The sequence below is a fragment of the Alligator mississippiensis genome, chromosome 3 (genome assembly GCF_030867095.1).
Source record: "Alligator mississippiensis isolate rAllMis1 chromosome 3, rAllMis1, whole genome shotgun sequence".
NCBI lineage: Eukaryota > Metazoa > Chordata > Crocodylia > Alligatoridae > Alligator > Alligator mississippiensis.
The window spans coordinates 195,603,379-195,617,196 of NC_081826.1; the positions used below are offsets into that span (position 1 = coordinate 195,603,379).

At 44.6% G+C, this 13,818-nt stretch overlaps 2 protein-coding genes across 2 annotated transcripts in view; one reads left to right on the forward strand and one right to left on the reverse strand.

Annotated features, from left to right (window-relative positions):
- The window catches only part of ABHD17B (abhydrolase domain containing 17B, depalmitoylase), a 28,919-nt gene extending 25,669 nt beyond the window's left edge, over positions 1-3,250 (reverse strand). Inside the window, exon 1 of the mRNA XM_014608629.3 lies at positions 2,838-3,250. The gene's annotated coding sequence lies outside the window, so the exon portion shown is untranslated. The remainder of the gene's footprint in view (positions 1-2,837) is intronic.
- A 328-nt stretch (positions 3,251-3,578) lies between these two features.
- The window catches only part of C3H9orf85 (chromosome 3 C9orf85 homolog), a 54,751-nt gene continuing 44,511 nt past the window's right edge, over positions 3,579-13,818 (forward strand). The window contains exon 1 of the mRNA XM_006266877.3: positions 3,579-3,710. Within this exon, the coding sequence (XP_006266939.1) occupies positions 3,609-3,710 (102 nt within the window). The 5' untranslated portion in view covers positions 3,579-3,608. The remainder of the gene's footprint in view (positions 3,711-13,818) is intronic.

A 13,818-nucleotide genomic window follows, 5' to 3' on the forward strand; every position in this document is an offset into this window, starting at 1 on the left:
AATGAACAGCAAAGTTGCTCTCCTCCTGGCTCCACACTGAAACATCATGCACCTGTGAAATAGAGCCCCTCTTTTTTCTTTTTTTTTAAAAAAAAAGAGGTGTTCCTGTTACTGTCCAATAAACTTCCTGCCAAACCCATGCTGAAAGAGAGTGTTGTCCTCACTGTAAGGATGTCTAGTAACACATGCAGATCAGAGCTCAAGAAGGTGAAAATCCACATGCAAGATCAGTACTTCTATTACTAGGATACATGCTTAGAAATTTCTGCACTAAGACAATGCTGTGAAACCATTTTTCAAAGCTATTGTACAAAGTTACCTACACAAAAAGAACTTAAGTAGCCTCTTAGAAGATGTGAGTTCTCAATGTAATATAGTGTATCTGTTTAAAGTACACAGACTAGTTCAAGGTTTCTCTGCACTGACTGCAAAGAAGAATTGTTCTAACCAAGTTGGTCAAATAAAAGATATCAGATTTACCCAAAGAACCTTGTCTGCCTATGTCCTTACACCAACATGGCTACAACCTACATCCTCTGCACCGACTTGTACTCTTGTACCAAGACCAACTAAAACATCATCGCACTCTCTTGCGCCCCCTGCTTTGTTTTTAACAGGAGAAACAGACCATTTGAAAATACTAGGCTTTTTTAGGTTTCACATAAATAATAATAAAAGCAAAGGACAAAACTAAAACTGCATTGCAGGCTATAACATCTGGAGTTATTAGGGCTAGATAAAGAAAAAAAACGCTGCAGGGGGGTGGGAAGAGAGTATTCTCTCATTCGATTGGTGATTCTCAACATTTTTAGAATCAAGGCACCCCTCAGAGAATGAAAGCTTTTAACTTTCACTCATTTTTAGCTATGGAAACAAAATAAGAAAGCAATCCCCTCGGTTGAAAAAAAAAAAAAAAAATCATAAAGACCATAACAAGTCAGAAATGTTCTCAACACTATGGATTCCTATCTGTAACTTTGGGGTTTATCTTGTAAATCACAGCTGCAGCACCCTGGTTGATAATCACTGTATTACACCAACCTGCTTGCCTCAGCTCATATACCTTCCACTATTTGATTTCCTGAAAATCTTACACTGTCTCCTGAACTAAGCCCCTGGCTCCAAATCTTGCAAAATTCTTAAGCCAATGGCACTTCTCGCCTCAATCAGTTCCAGTATGTGAATACAAGACTAAGAAACTAAGGCAACATCAAAATTTATACCCTTTAAAACTTTTCTGATCTGCTTTTCATTTTGTCTACGTTTCTAGTTTATTCTGAAACTTCGCTCACACTTTTGTGAGCTCTTGAAGACAATGAAGTGGGGATTAGAAACAAGAATCAGACTGAGACCATTCAATAGGTAAAAGCTGGAAAAAATGTATGAACAAGCATGCTGGAGCTAGTTTGATAAGAAAGGAGATTTAAAAAAAAAAAAGTGTTAAAATATAGTAAAAACAATTACTGACAGGAATGCTCTTCTGATTACATAATAGCTGATGGATTATTAATACCACCTGACAAATGGAAACTCCATGAACCTACTGAAGGGCAAAACAAGTGTTTTCTTAGTTAACAATCATTTAGAAACACACACACACACACACACACACACACACACACTAAATCAAGAAAGAACAAGGAGGAAGTCTCTGGACTTCTAGTAAAAGCATACATAAAGTAATACATTTCACATGTGAATGATGAAAACAGAGTAACAGCTTAATCATAAGTACTTCTGAGAGGTCTACATAACCTATACTAAAACTGAACAACACCAAAGGACAAGATTGTTTTTTGCTTTAGATAAGCAGAGAAGTTGATCTTTATCACCATACTCCTTACTCTTAAAATACATGTATGAGTACAGTGATAAAGATCAACTTCTCTGCTTATCTAAAGCAAAAAACAATTTGGTCCTTAAATATATATACACAGAAAAAAGGTAATTATCCGACAGGACCAACTACACTCAGTGATGCCAAGTCCTCTTTTGCTGTTTATTCTGTGTGCTTTAAGTGATGTGCAGCCACATTTTGAGAAAAGGATAGAAAAAGCACTCTCCCTCCCCAGGTGCAGACAAACAACCCTGAAAAGCTCCTAGAAATACGCAAGTGTGGGATGAAATCAGACTCTGTAACACTTCTGTTCTGGGAGCGAGTTGCTACACTACAGCTTTCTTCTCCCAGTAACAATGTGGATAGTGACAGGCGCAGAAAGGCCCCATTGTCCGCATGGCAGGTGCCACTGGTGCCTCATCATCATAACATCTGTGGGGCAGAGGTGGTAAGAGGAGAGGAACTGATCACCATGATGGGCTAAAAGCTCAGGTCTTTGCCTTCAGCCCTCAGGGGCACAGGGAAACCTGCTTAAGGCCTAGCATCCTGGGCCAAGTGCCAGGCTGCAGGCAGCTAGGAAAAGTGGTTCTGTCACAGCCCTGCTCCCCCTTCCCTTGCCAGAGGAGTGACCCCTCTCCTTTCAAACCAGCTTTCTCCACAGCTGAGGATTTTCCCAGCTTCCAGCCACTGTCACACCAGAAAAGCCCTGAACGTCTCTCGCCACCCCCAAGCCAACCAGGTATCCTCTGGCAGCACAAACAAAAGGGGGGGGAGGGGGAAAGTCTCAGAGGCCAGCCCCCTCCCTAGGCTCCAGCCCCATTCGGTTTGTGGGATCCCATGAGCAAGCAGGGACCAAGAAGGTGCTTCCCACCCCCAAAAAGCAGCCAAGAGACCCCTCCCCCAGGCCCCTTAGCCAAAAGCCCCCCACTCCCCAGCCACGAGTCTCCCACCCAACGTCCCCCTCTCTCCATCCCCGTCCGGCAGTGGCCGGGACGCTCACCTGCCGGGGCCCGCGGGCGGGCAGGGGGCGGCAGGCGGCGGCGGTAGGAGGCGAGGCGGAGCGCGCTGGAGCCCGAAGTCCTGTAGGACGCCGGCCCCGCCCGGGGCGGCTGCGGCGCGGCCCCGGCCCCGCCTCACGCGTCCCCTTCCCCGCAGAGACGCGGCGATCACTGCGCCTGCGCCGAGGGTGAAGCCTGGTGCGGGGGGAACACCTGCCCGGGCCCCAGCCCCAGCACCGGGCCTTGCGGAGCGAGCTCGGCGCCCGGTCCCTCACGAGCCTCAACGGCCGAGGGGGGAAAAGGGCAAGTACGGGTGAACGGCCGGACGAACTGCTCTTCCTTGCGGCCTGCGCCGGACTCCGTCCGCACCTGCCCTCCCCACCGGGCTGCACTGGGCCGACTGGCGGCAGAGGGGTTAGGGGGCGGGGACAGAAGGGGGAGGGGGCGGGTACAAGGCGCTCGAGGGCCTGGGTGCCGGCCGCCGCGCACCAATCAATGCCCAGCCAGCCCCGCGCACCAATGAGACTCCTGGGAGCTGGGGTGGAGGTCGGGGAGGAGAATTCGGCTGTGGCGCCAAGCCCAGTTGGACAGGACAGCTTGATGGACGTAAGGCGGCGGCCAATGGGAGGGCGCAGCTGCCTTTCGGAGCCGTAGCCAATCAATTGCCGGGGCAGTTTGGGCGGGAGTGCCGGGGGAGAGAGAAGAGCCGGGGAAGAGGAAGGGGAGCGGGGGGTGTGAAGAAGTTCCGGGGTTAGGGGTCGCGAGGTGGCGGCATGAGTTCGCAGCGGGGGAATGTGGCGCGCACGCGGCCGCAGCGCCACCAGAACGCCGGCGCCTTCTGCAACGACAAGTACGGCGCGAGCGCGCAGTGCAAGGTGCGGCCCGGGGGGGCGGGGGTCATCGCACCAGGCTTGTCTCGGGGGCCGGGGAGCCGTGTGCCCCCGAGCTCCCTGTTGCAGGGATCCAGGTTGTAGCCGCAACGAAAGGCACCAGAACTCTTGGCAGAGGCGACATCTTTTATCAGACCAACTAGATACTTGCAAAACAGTATCTTTATTTGCAAGCTTTTGGGCATACACGCCATTCTTCAGGCAGAGGAGAAAGCAAAGGTTGTAAAATGCCCCCTAGGTGCAAAAGGAAAATTTCATCATTGTCGTGAAATGTAATCAGTTTTGTGGGGGTGTAGGTTGTAGCTGTGTTGGTCTAAGAACATAGGCAGACAAGGTTCCTTGGGTGAATTTGATATCTTTTATTAGACCAACCCAAATGGTTGGAGAATAGTTATTAAGCAAGCTTTTGGGTTCAAAAACCCTTCATCAGGCTAAGGAAGCTTCAGCAGTTGGTGTGTGCTCTTTCATGTTTGGTGATGGTTCCCTGTCACATGGCACACTTATTGCGCAGCTCGCTAGGGAAGCATGCAATAAATGGAGACTGGCCACACACACAAAGGGAGGATCACACTGTTCACTGACAAATTGCGCCATATGCAGAGCCTGTCACACGAGTGAAGGAACGGCCGGCCGCGTGCTAGAAATGCCTCGGCAATGAATGATGCGTGCCCCCGGGTGGGGGGGGGCATGGCGTATCAGCGGTGGGGGCATGGCAGCGGCAAACAGGGAGCTCCCACAGGCAGCTGCAGCAGTGTTGGCAGCGGGCGGGCGTGCTGGGGCGGGGGCGAGCAGTGACTGCCCACAGGTGCTGCTGGCCATGGTGGCGGTGGCCAATCGCAGGGGTGCACATGCACCCCCTATGCATCGCCAATGTCCTCTGCGGCTACCAAAACTGCCAACAGGCTCTCACAGCTGGTGGCTGTGGCTGGTTTCTGCCCAGCTTCAGTGTGAATGTCCAGCAGGCACTGTCGGAAATGCTGGTGCTGTGGGGGCTCCAGCACCTCTGAGAAAGTGAGTTCAAGTTCACAAAAGCTGATGCTCTCGCTCTCTCTATATCGATCGTAGTCTGTAAGGTACATGTTTACCCTGCCTTCTACAGTGCCTCTACTATAGCGGTTCCCAAACTGTGGGTTGCAACCCCAAATGGGTCGCAACATCAGCAGATGGGGTCACGGAAGTGGGGGGGGAGGGGCTATGGGTTGGGAGTGAGGGGCCAGGCTGAGAAAATGGGGCCATATATCAGGTCATGTTGAGGAAAAGCTTGGGAAGCACTACCCTACTAGCTAGACAACTTTGGCTAAGGTTCATTCAAAGGATTAGTCTGCGGCCAGTCAGTGACTGAGCCCCAGGGTAATTTTAGATGTGTTGACTCTTCGTCTCATGCCATAATGTCGTCATCATCTATGACCCAAGCTGAAAGCACTTGGGGTGTCACTCATACAATTTCAGTGTAATTATAAAGCATTTAAAAGGTTACACTGTTTGTATCATCAAATGCCGAGAACCCCTCAAGTGTTATTTGGATGAGTAACTGTCCAAGGTAGCATGCAGTCCTGCTTGTTTGTCTCTCTTCTCTTTAAGTTTAGAGACCATATTTTGAAAGACTCTTAAAACTGAAAGGGAAAAGCGAAGCAAACGGGGGAGTTCACCTCAGCGTTTACAACCATGTGGGGCCAGCAGGTTTTTGACGTACCTATTCATAGCTCAGGTTACTGCAACTTTTTCAAGTCTTTGGTCTGAGTCTGCTAAAAAAAATCAAGTGATGCAAGGTAACAAACATTGAAGCAATGTTCTTTACCAATAAATAAGGCTCCATTGCCACAGTTGGATATATTTCCTACAATCACACCTGAAAAAGAGAGATTTTGGGGGAGTTTAACATGCTTGGTGGAGTGATGAAAGGACATTTTTGTATGAGAGAGAGAACTAAAATGTATAGCTGAATCAAACCAAGAAGGAAACTGCTTAGTCTTTTCTAAATTAAAAAGTATGAAAAGCAAATTAATAGTATAAATAGTGAAAAGACTAGAGTTGTAAAAGTGTTTTAATAATCTTCATAATCATCATAATCTTGTCAATATTCCTTGACTTGGCTTTGCAAAGGTAACAGAGAAGAGCAGGGTGATAAACTAAGGTAATACAACAGGAGTGATATTTAATAGGTTACTGGACAAGTTTTGCAGGTGGATCAGGTTGCTTGCCTAGGGCATAAAACACTACTCATTATGTGCGACTTCCTAGGAGATATGATGCAGGTATACGTTTTTCAGTTTGTCCAGATCACCAAGAATCCTAGGGTGTCTTAAAAAAGAAATTCCAAAGTAGCAATAGCATTTGGGTATCATTAGGCCTTTTTTTCAGTCATCAAAATAGTCATTTCAGTTCAACTGTGATGTTTAGGGTAGTGGTTCTTAACCTTAAGACTTAAGTCACCTCTTGGAAAATGCCAACTTTTAATTTTCACTCATTTTTTTGGCTACAGAAAAAGAATAGATCAATTCTTCTATTCAGAGAATTCAAACTACAGCAGGTGAGGTGTTTGTAACATCGAACCTCTAGGTTTATCGTGTGAATCTTGTTTGAACACTTAATGGTACTGACATTGCGTGGCACCTCACAGCAAGCTTGAAGGATCTCAAGACACCCCAGGGTGCCATGGCCCTGTGGTTAAGAATCACTCACTAGTTTAGGGATTATTTAACTCTTCCCAGATGTGATTCAGACATCCAGAGTAGTTAAACAGTATTTCATCTTCCTGAAAATTTTGATTTTTCTACATATAGTTGAGATCCAACCTGCCTACTGGCATTATCCAAGTTGCAATGTATTGTAAACCATTCTACTCCTTTTTATTTCAGCAAAGCATTTTTCTTCAATTGTTTGGGAGCACTGGGCTATTTGTAGGGGGAAATATCTTTTTAAGTTGATTTGTATTTGAATTTGGGCCAAAGACATCTTGTTATTGGAAACTGGCAAATTGTGATTCAAGGCATCATCTAGTCCAAGTGGAAAGACTGTCCAAAACAAGTTGTTGGTTTTTTTTAAGTTGGCCTCTACCTACAATATGCAACCTTCTTATTGTATGGTCTTCTGTCAATATGTAAATTTTGGTCTATTTTTATTTATCTCTTATATTCTGATTTTGTCTAGAACCTGGTCAGCCCAGGGGCCTGTTGTGTGAAGTTGTACAAATAATTTAGTAAATGGCTATGATTTAAATATTCTGAATAAAACACATTTTCCAGATCCAATCTGAGTCCTACTTTAATCATTTCCTGCTTCTAACCTCTGGTTTTCAGCACCGTAAGTGCCAGTCCTGCAATATACTGGACACTTGTGGGTCTGTGGTCCAGTGGGTCTGTGATCCATTAAGCCTGTGAAGATGTTGTTGAAGTCTTTGTGGGGCTGCAGTAGTCTGTACATCGAAACTGCAGGATCAGAGCTATAGCCAAGCGTCTTTAAATGATCTGTCTGTGCTGATGTGGTTAAAAAAAAGTAAAGGACATGACTGCTTTTCCATTTCTTTTTTTTCTAATTATGAGGTAATTGATGATTTTGGGAAAGTTGTCTGCACCACATTCAGATTATGCTGCTAGTGTCGAGTTCTCCATTCCCATCTTGTCTGTCCTGATTGGCTCCAATGAGCGTTTCGTCTCTGAATTACTTAGGGGCTTGGATGATAGCTAGATATTTGTGATTCATTCCAAGGCAGTACTAATCAGACAGAAATGATGGTGCCATCTTGATTGAAGAAGTAGACCAGTTACTTATTCAAGCTTGCAGTTTAGGAATCTAATGGATACTTATGTTCCAGGTAAAAACAACAAAGTCTTTTTGTGAGTGCTGAGCAAGAAGAATTTCCTTTCAGCTTTCATGCCTTTGTCACCTTGACTATTGCAGTATCATAGATTTAAAACTTAAGATAATTTGGAAGCTAAGACTGATAGGCTCTGCAATTGCCACTTAAGTCACACTGCCAGTGTTCCATGGGCTGCACTGACTTCAAACTAGATTCTGAATGAGTTAAATTAATGATTTTGCGGCCTCTATCTATGCACGATAGAAGTGGAGGAAACAGAGCTAAGAGTCCCCTGAGTTAAAGAGGAAATGGCTGCCAGCTGGGCATTTTATCCATGAGGCTTTTCTCTGCCTCTGGAATTCCAACATCAGCCTTACAATGCCCAGATTTGATAAATGTCAGGATGTACTAAAAGATCCTTCTCTCCTCCCTCTGTGTGCACCTTTATTTCCAAGTTATCCTGGGGTTGTCAAGTCTAGGTGGAACATTCGTACTGCAAAGTCCACTTTGTGCCAGACCTATGTAACTGCACCCATGATGATCCATGTGCTTATCTGGACTTCTGGTATGCTATTCTGTTTCTTAGCAGACTTTTACACTGAGCCCTTTGAATTCATTTGCAGGTGCATGCTTACTCCCTCGCATCTAATATAGTGCTGCTCTTCATGGCAGTTACATAAGAACAATATGTACCCTTCTAAATGGAGTTGCTTATAATTAATGCAGACAGTTCTGAAGATGAAAGCAAATAGCATTTGGCAGAAAGAACTTTTAAATCTATCTCAGTGAGACTGCCATTAATGAATTCAGTCTGAAAACCACAGAGTGATTCAGAGACATCCAGTTGATTTCTTTCTGTACCTTAGTTTTAATAAAAAAGAAAATAATTTTGAATAAATGTCTCCAAATGATGTGTGTTCCTAATATCACCCCTCCATTTTCACAAAGGATTTGTGCCAGCTTTCAGCTACTTAGTAGCAATAACTAAAGTTACTTGGACAGCACTTCCGTTAAAATATTGTGGAAGGCCAACTGGAGTGGAGCTGGCATAAATAGGGTTAAAGTTCAGAGTCAGTCTACATGACTTCCAGTTCAGAAGGGAGGAGGTAGTCCAAAGTACAGTTCATTTGGGCTAAATACAGACAGTCAAAAAGCCTGAGGCTGAATCAGTTTAGTCTTTGCAAGTTAATCTAAAATGCAGAGATTAAATTGACATTAAACTGAGATTAAACAACTGGACAGACATTCACTTTTGATTCAGGAAACACAGAAACTGGGGTGCACTAGAGCACAGCTTTTTGGCATGTAGCCAGCATGGGCTGTGTGTTCAGTTCCGCTTCCTTCTGTCCCCAAGGTCTCTGGGATTTGCAGTCCAGAATTACAGCAGCAGGACTCTGTAGCGCTCATCACTTTCTCTTCCTGCTTCCACGTGCCTCTGGGATTTGTAGTCCATGGTTGCAGCTGGCAGTAAGTTTTTAGCAGGGCAGGGCAGCTCCTTACTCAGGGAAAGAGAAGTTTAACCTCCCTCCTTGGCCCCAGACCCCAGTCAGGGTTTGCCGGAGGGGGCAGTTTTTGCTCCCCTAACCCTTCTGTGCCGGAGCAGACAGCCCAGCCCAGCCCAGGGCTGCAGAGCATGCTGGGGGACTGTGATTTAACTTGAACCAGGAAGAGGTCTGGGACAGAATTTTCATAAACCAGTTTGACCCAAATCAGTTAAGTCTGATACTGCATTCAACCAGGTTTATCTTTAACCAGTTTCAGCCATTTTGAAACTGGTTTATGTGCACTAAATGTCTGTTCTGTTATAGGCTTAAACCAGTTTCTGATGATTTAAATTGTTTTATGTATAACGTCTGTCCCTAGCCTTGGAATTGTGGGCTAGTATTGGACTAGCATCCAGGCTTGATTAGTTCATATGCTTTGAAAAAAAAAATGGGGCATGGGGAGGGGCAAGAGGGGAAAAAGGAGAGGGAGGAAATGTTTTCCGTTATGGGCTCATTTAAGCTTATGTTCTGAGTGTCCTGCCACTACACGCATAGGGCGCGTCCAGACGGTACATGGATGTTTGGTTCCCCAGGGACAAGTAGTGGCAATGCACCATGAGCCACCATTTCTTGTCCCTGGGGAATGCTCGTGCCGTATGCACTTTGGCATGCAGCAAGTTGCCCTGTGTAGCATGGGGGAGGCTGGGGCCAGCACTGTTCTGGCCCCAGCAGCCTTACCTGGGGGCTTGGGGGCCTCCCAGAGCTGCAGCTACAGTGATCCTGCCAGGCGAAGCCTAGCCATCAGCTGCATCACAGCTCCGACTGGTCCAGCTCCGCTTTTTAGTGGCACTTGCTGCCTGAGCGCACACTGCTTTGGGGGTTTTTTCTGTGGTTTCTTTATGACCCCTGGATAACCCCTGAGAGATATCCAGGAGTAAAAAAAAAATGGAGCAGTGGACACTTAGGCAGTGTGCCCTTGAAGTGCAGAGGACTCCAGACTGTGCAGTATGTGGGGCTGCAAATGTGTTTGCAGCCCCACATACTGCACAACCACACTTGTCTGGACTTACCCATAAAAGGCATTTGCACCTAGGTTTAGGCTGTCCTCTGTGTGGATGGAATGGAGTTAGAGCAACGTCTGGCTTGTAGTTCCATTTTAGTGATGGAACAAGTTGAACAATTCTGTGTAGTTAAAGGTTGAAGATTACCTTGCAAGCTGTATGTACTATTTTGGATTTCAGTGTTGATTTGAAAGAGGCAGTTAATTTTAGGCTTGCCTATGATAAATAGTACACATTTACAGATCTTCAGAATAGGCACTCCTTCAAAGCTGTGGTAGAAAAAGGTTTCAGTTCTGATTGGGTTAAAGCCTGGGATAAATTTATTTTCTTTTTGAAATGATGTAGGCCTGGATTTATATCATGCAGTTGTCAAGAAGACATTTAGAACTGTATCATAATGTTTAAGGATATCTCACTAGGTGCAAATGAAGCAACTGCAGTCTATAAAATAGAATTTGCCTTGGATTTGATGGATAAGTAGCTGAAGTTATTTTGGTGTTCCCATAGATTGACTGAAGTGCTTCCTCGGCACCCCAGCATGCAATTACCCTGTAGTACATAGGTTTTTAGTTTCATATCTTGAACTAAGACGTCAGAATTCTTCTATCTCAGTTGGCTTGTATTGGTATTCTGGACTTTAAATGCATAATTGTTTGTTTTTATTTTTCCTGGGAAAGGTGATTAATCAGAAATGTTGGCTTCAGTATATGTGTGAACTTTAGTACAATCAGTGTCACAATTATCTGTAATACTGGTGATTAATAGGGAAGTTTGTTATGGATGGCATTGAAATTATATTCATACATAAAAAGTAGGTCTACTAAGAGGTCTTCAGTGGTAGAATTCTGTTCTTCATATAACATATTAATACACAAAGCCAGAAACCTAACTTTCTCATGGAAATCTTTCAAGGACCCTTTGAAATATACCATGATAGCTTGCTTTGACTGCATTATTGCCAGCTTGAGCAAGAAATTATTTTAGGGGCTGAGTTAGTAGGCTTCCTGCATGTGTTTTATGTTTTAATTAATTCTGAGCTGTTGATGACAGGTGGCTAGACAACTTAATAATGGATTACTTGCATATTACAGAGGTTGCCATTTCTAGCACAATATTTGCCTTGACAGTTTGATCATATATACACCATACATTTAATATGTGCTTACAGAATATCCCGTAAGGTTTATTGTGTCTTAATATATTGCAAATTATCTGATACATTATTTGTGGAAAATAAATAGTAATATTATTAACATAAGAGTTCTATTAACATAAGGAAAAAGTATGGCAATGGAAAGCAGGAGAGAGGAATTACAAACATGACTGGGAAGAAAAAAGAAAAACTCGGGATTTTTTTTATGCTGGAGACATTCATCCTGATCAGTCAGAAAAGCAGCATTGCTGCAAGGAAAGCCATTTTGGGGGGTGGAAATGCTGAATATTGTTATAAAAGCAATATTGGTGTGCAGTTCAATGTGTTATATATAATAAATATCAACTGCTGAGAATGTAGGTTCATTTATGGAAATGATTCAAAAGTACAAATATAAAACAAAATTAGAATCAGTTATTTAATTCGCCAGTGTCATATATCCAGCCCTGGAGTCCTAGCATCTGGCGTGTGGGTCTCAGACCAATCAGTTCAGTTGGCACCGTTGCTCTTTACAGAGTGTGGTATATGTGCCGAAGTGTTCTTTGGCTGTGGGTCCAATGCGTGAGTGACAGTCCCACCCACAGGTACAGCACACCCATGAACTAGCAATGCTCTGAATCCGAGCAACCGATTCTTTCCTTCTCTGATGCTGGTCATCACAAAACATGATCTATTCTTCCTCACAGCGCCTTGCTGCATCTGCAAGCTGACTCCACCAATCAGAGCAGCATTCTGCACTCCTTTCCCAATCATCCACAGGGATTCCAAAGGATGCTAAGTCATCTTTGCAAGCATCCTAAAACTTGAGCAGTGGTCTTCCTTTCTTTCTAGACCCTTCACAAGCTTCAGAGTACAGCACATGCTTTGGGATCCTGTGATCTGGCATTTGCTTGACATGACCAAGCCACCTGAGTCTTTTTTTTTACTAAACAGCGTTCCCATGAATGCCATACCAGCATGCTTTAACACTTCCACATTTGTCACCCTGTCTTTCCATCTTATTCAATGCATGTTCCATCTCAGTTCCATGCATTGCATGCAGCATGTGAGACTGGACCCAGTACCATGGGTACTGCATGTGGCGAAAGAGTGCTGGTCCAGGGAACACACTATGCAGCACCTGCACACTGGCTCTGGGACCAGTCCAGATCAGGCCCAAACACTGATCTTTTTGCATCATTGCCAACTTGCTACATGCTGGTCCTGCGTGCAACAGTACAAGCCCCAAACCAGGGCTAGCACATGCTGTATGTGGCACACGGGGCTAGACTAGGTATGTGCCCTACATGCAACTTAGGAGACCAATCCCTGTCATGTATTGCAGTACCTCACCAGACTGTCCGTGCATGCTGGCTCTGGGGCTGGTCCAGATCGGGGCCCACAGGCACCAGGGCCAGCCCACGCTAGCTCCACATGCCCCAGACCATGGCCAGCACATGCTGCATGCACCACACAAAGCTGGTCCTGTTTGTGCCTTGCATGAGGTGCCTATATCAAATTGATCCTATGTGCTGGCTGTGGTGCATTGGGCCTGTCTAGATCAAGTCCAGCCTACAGAGAACAGCCCTGTGTCTCTCGATATCCCTAATTCAAATGAAGGCTTCCTGCTTGTTGGTTTTAAATCAATCCATCTTGTTCTTTATGAATTATTAATTGAACAACTTGATTATACAAGTGGAAGGAAAATAAGATCACTGTGTGCCCATTGTTCAAATATATTCAGTCCAATTATTAACTGACCTCCCTACCACCTACGAAAAGGAACTGTATAGAAGACAAAGAAAATTGGCAACATACCCAGACAAAGCTGGCCAGAATAACACCCATGTAAAAGTATACAGTCAATTTTATTTATTGGAGGGAAGACTATTAAACAATATCTTAACAATATTATTTTCCTATTTTTGAATTTCTGATTTGTTTAACCCATGTATAGTTTCCATACGTTAAATAAGACCCCAGTCCAGCTGCTTGTTAGTCAGTAGAGTAGCCTGAGGTTTGTCTGAATGGAGACACTTGAAATATCAGGTTTAAATCTCTTATCATAGAACTTGTACCTAATTGTGCTCTCAAAAGATGCAGTTTGATTTGGTGTCAGATTCTTCATTGAATAGTAGTACAATAAGGGATACATTTTCATTCTGACAAATTAATATTATTTATGTGCCATAAATTTAGGTTGCCAAGAGGGTTCCATCCCCAAGTGTGTTTGAAAGGTAAGCATTTTGTTTTAAGTGCTTTAGTTAACTTGTAGGGGTTTAGGTTGTAGCCGTGTTGGTCTAAGGATATAGGCAGACAAGGTTCCTTGGGTGAATTTGATATCTTTTATTAGACCAACCCAAATGGTTGGAGAATAGTTATGAAGCAAGCTTTTGGGTTCAAAAACCCTTCGTCAGGCTAAGGACGCTGCAGCAGTTGCTGCGTGCTCTTCCTGGATGGAATAAAAAGTAAAGAAGCCAGGGGCTGGGCTGGGCTGGGCTGGGCTGGGGAGTCAGTTGCCAGGCAGATTGTAATGTATCAAAAATCCAATGTCTGTGTTTAGTCCCTGATCTCTAGTATTCAGCAGGTTGATGAAATGGAGCTCATAGGCTCGTCT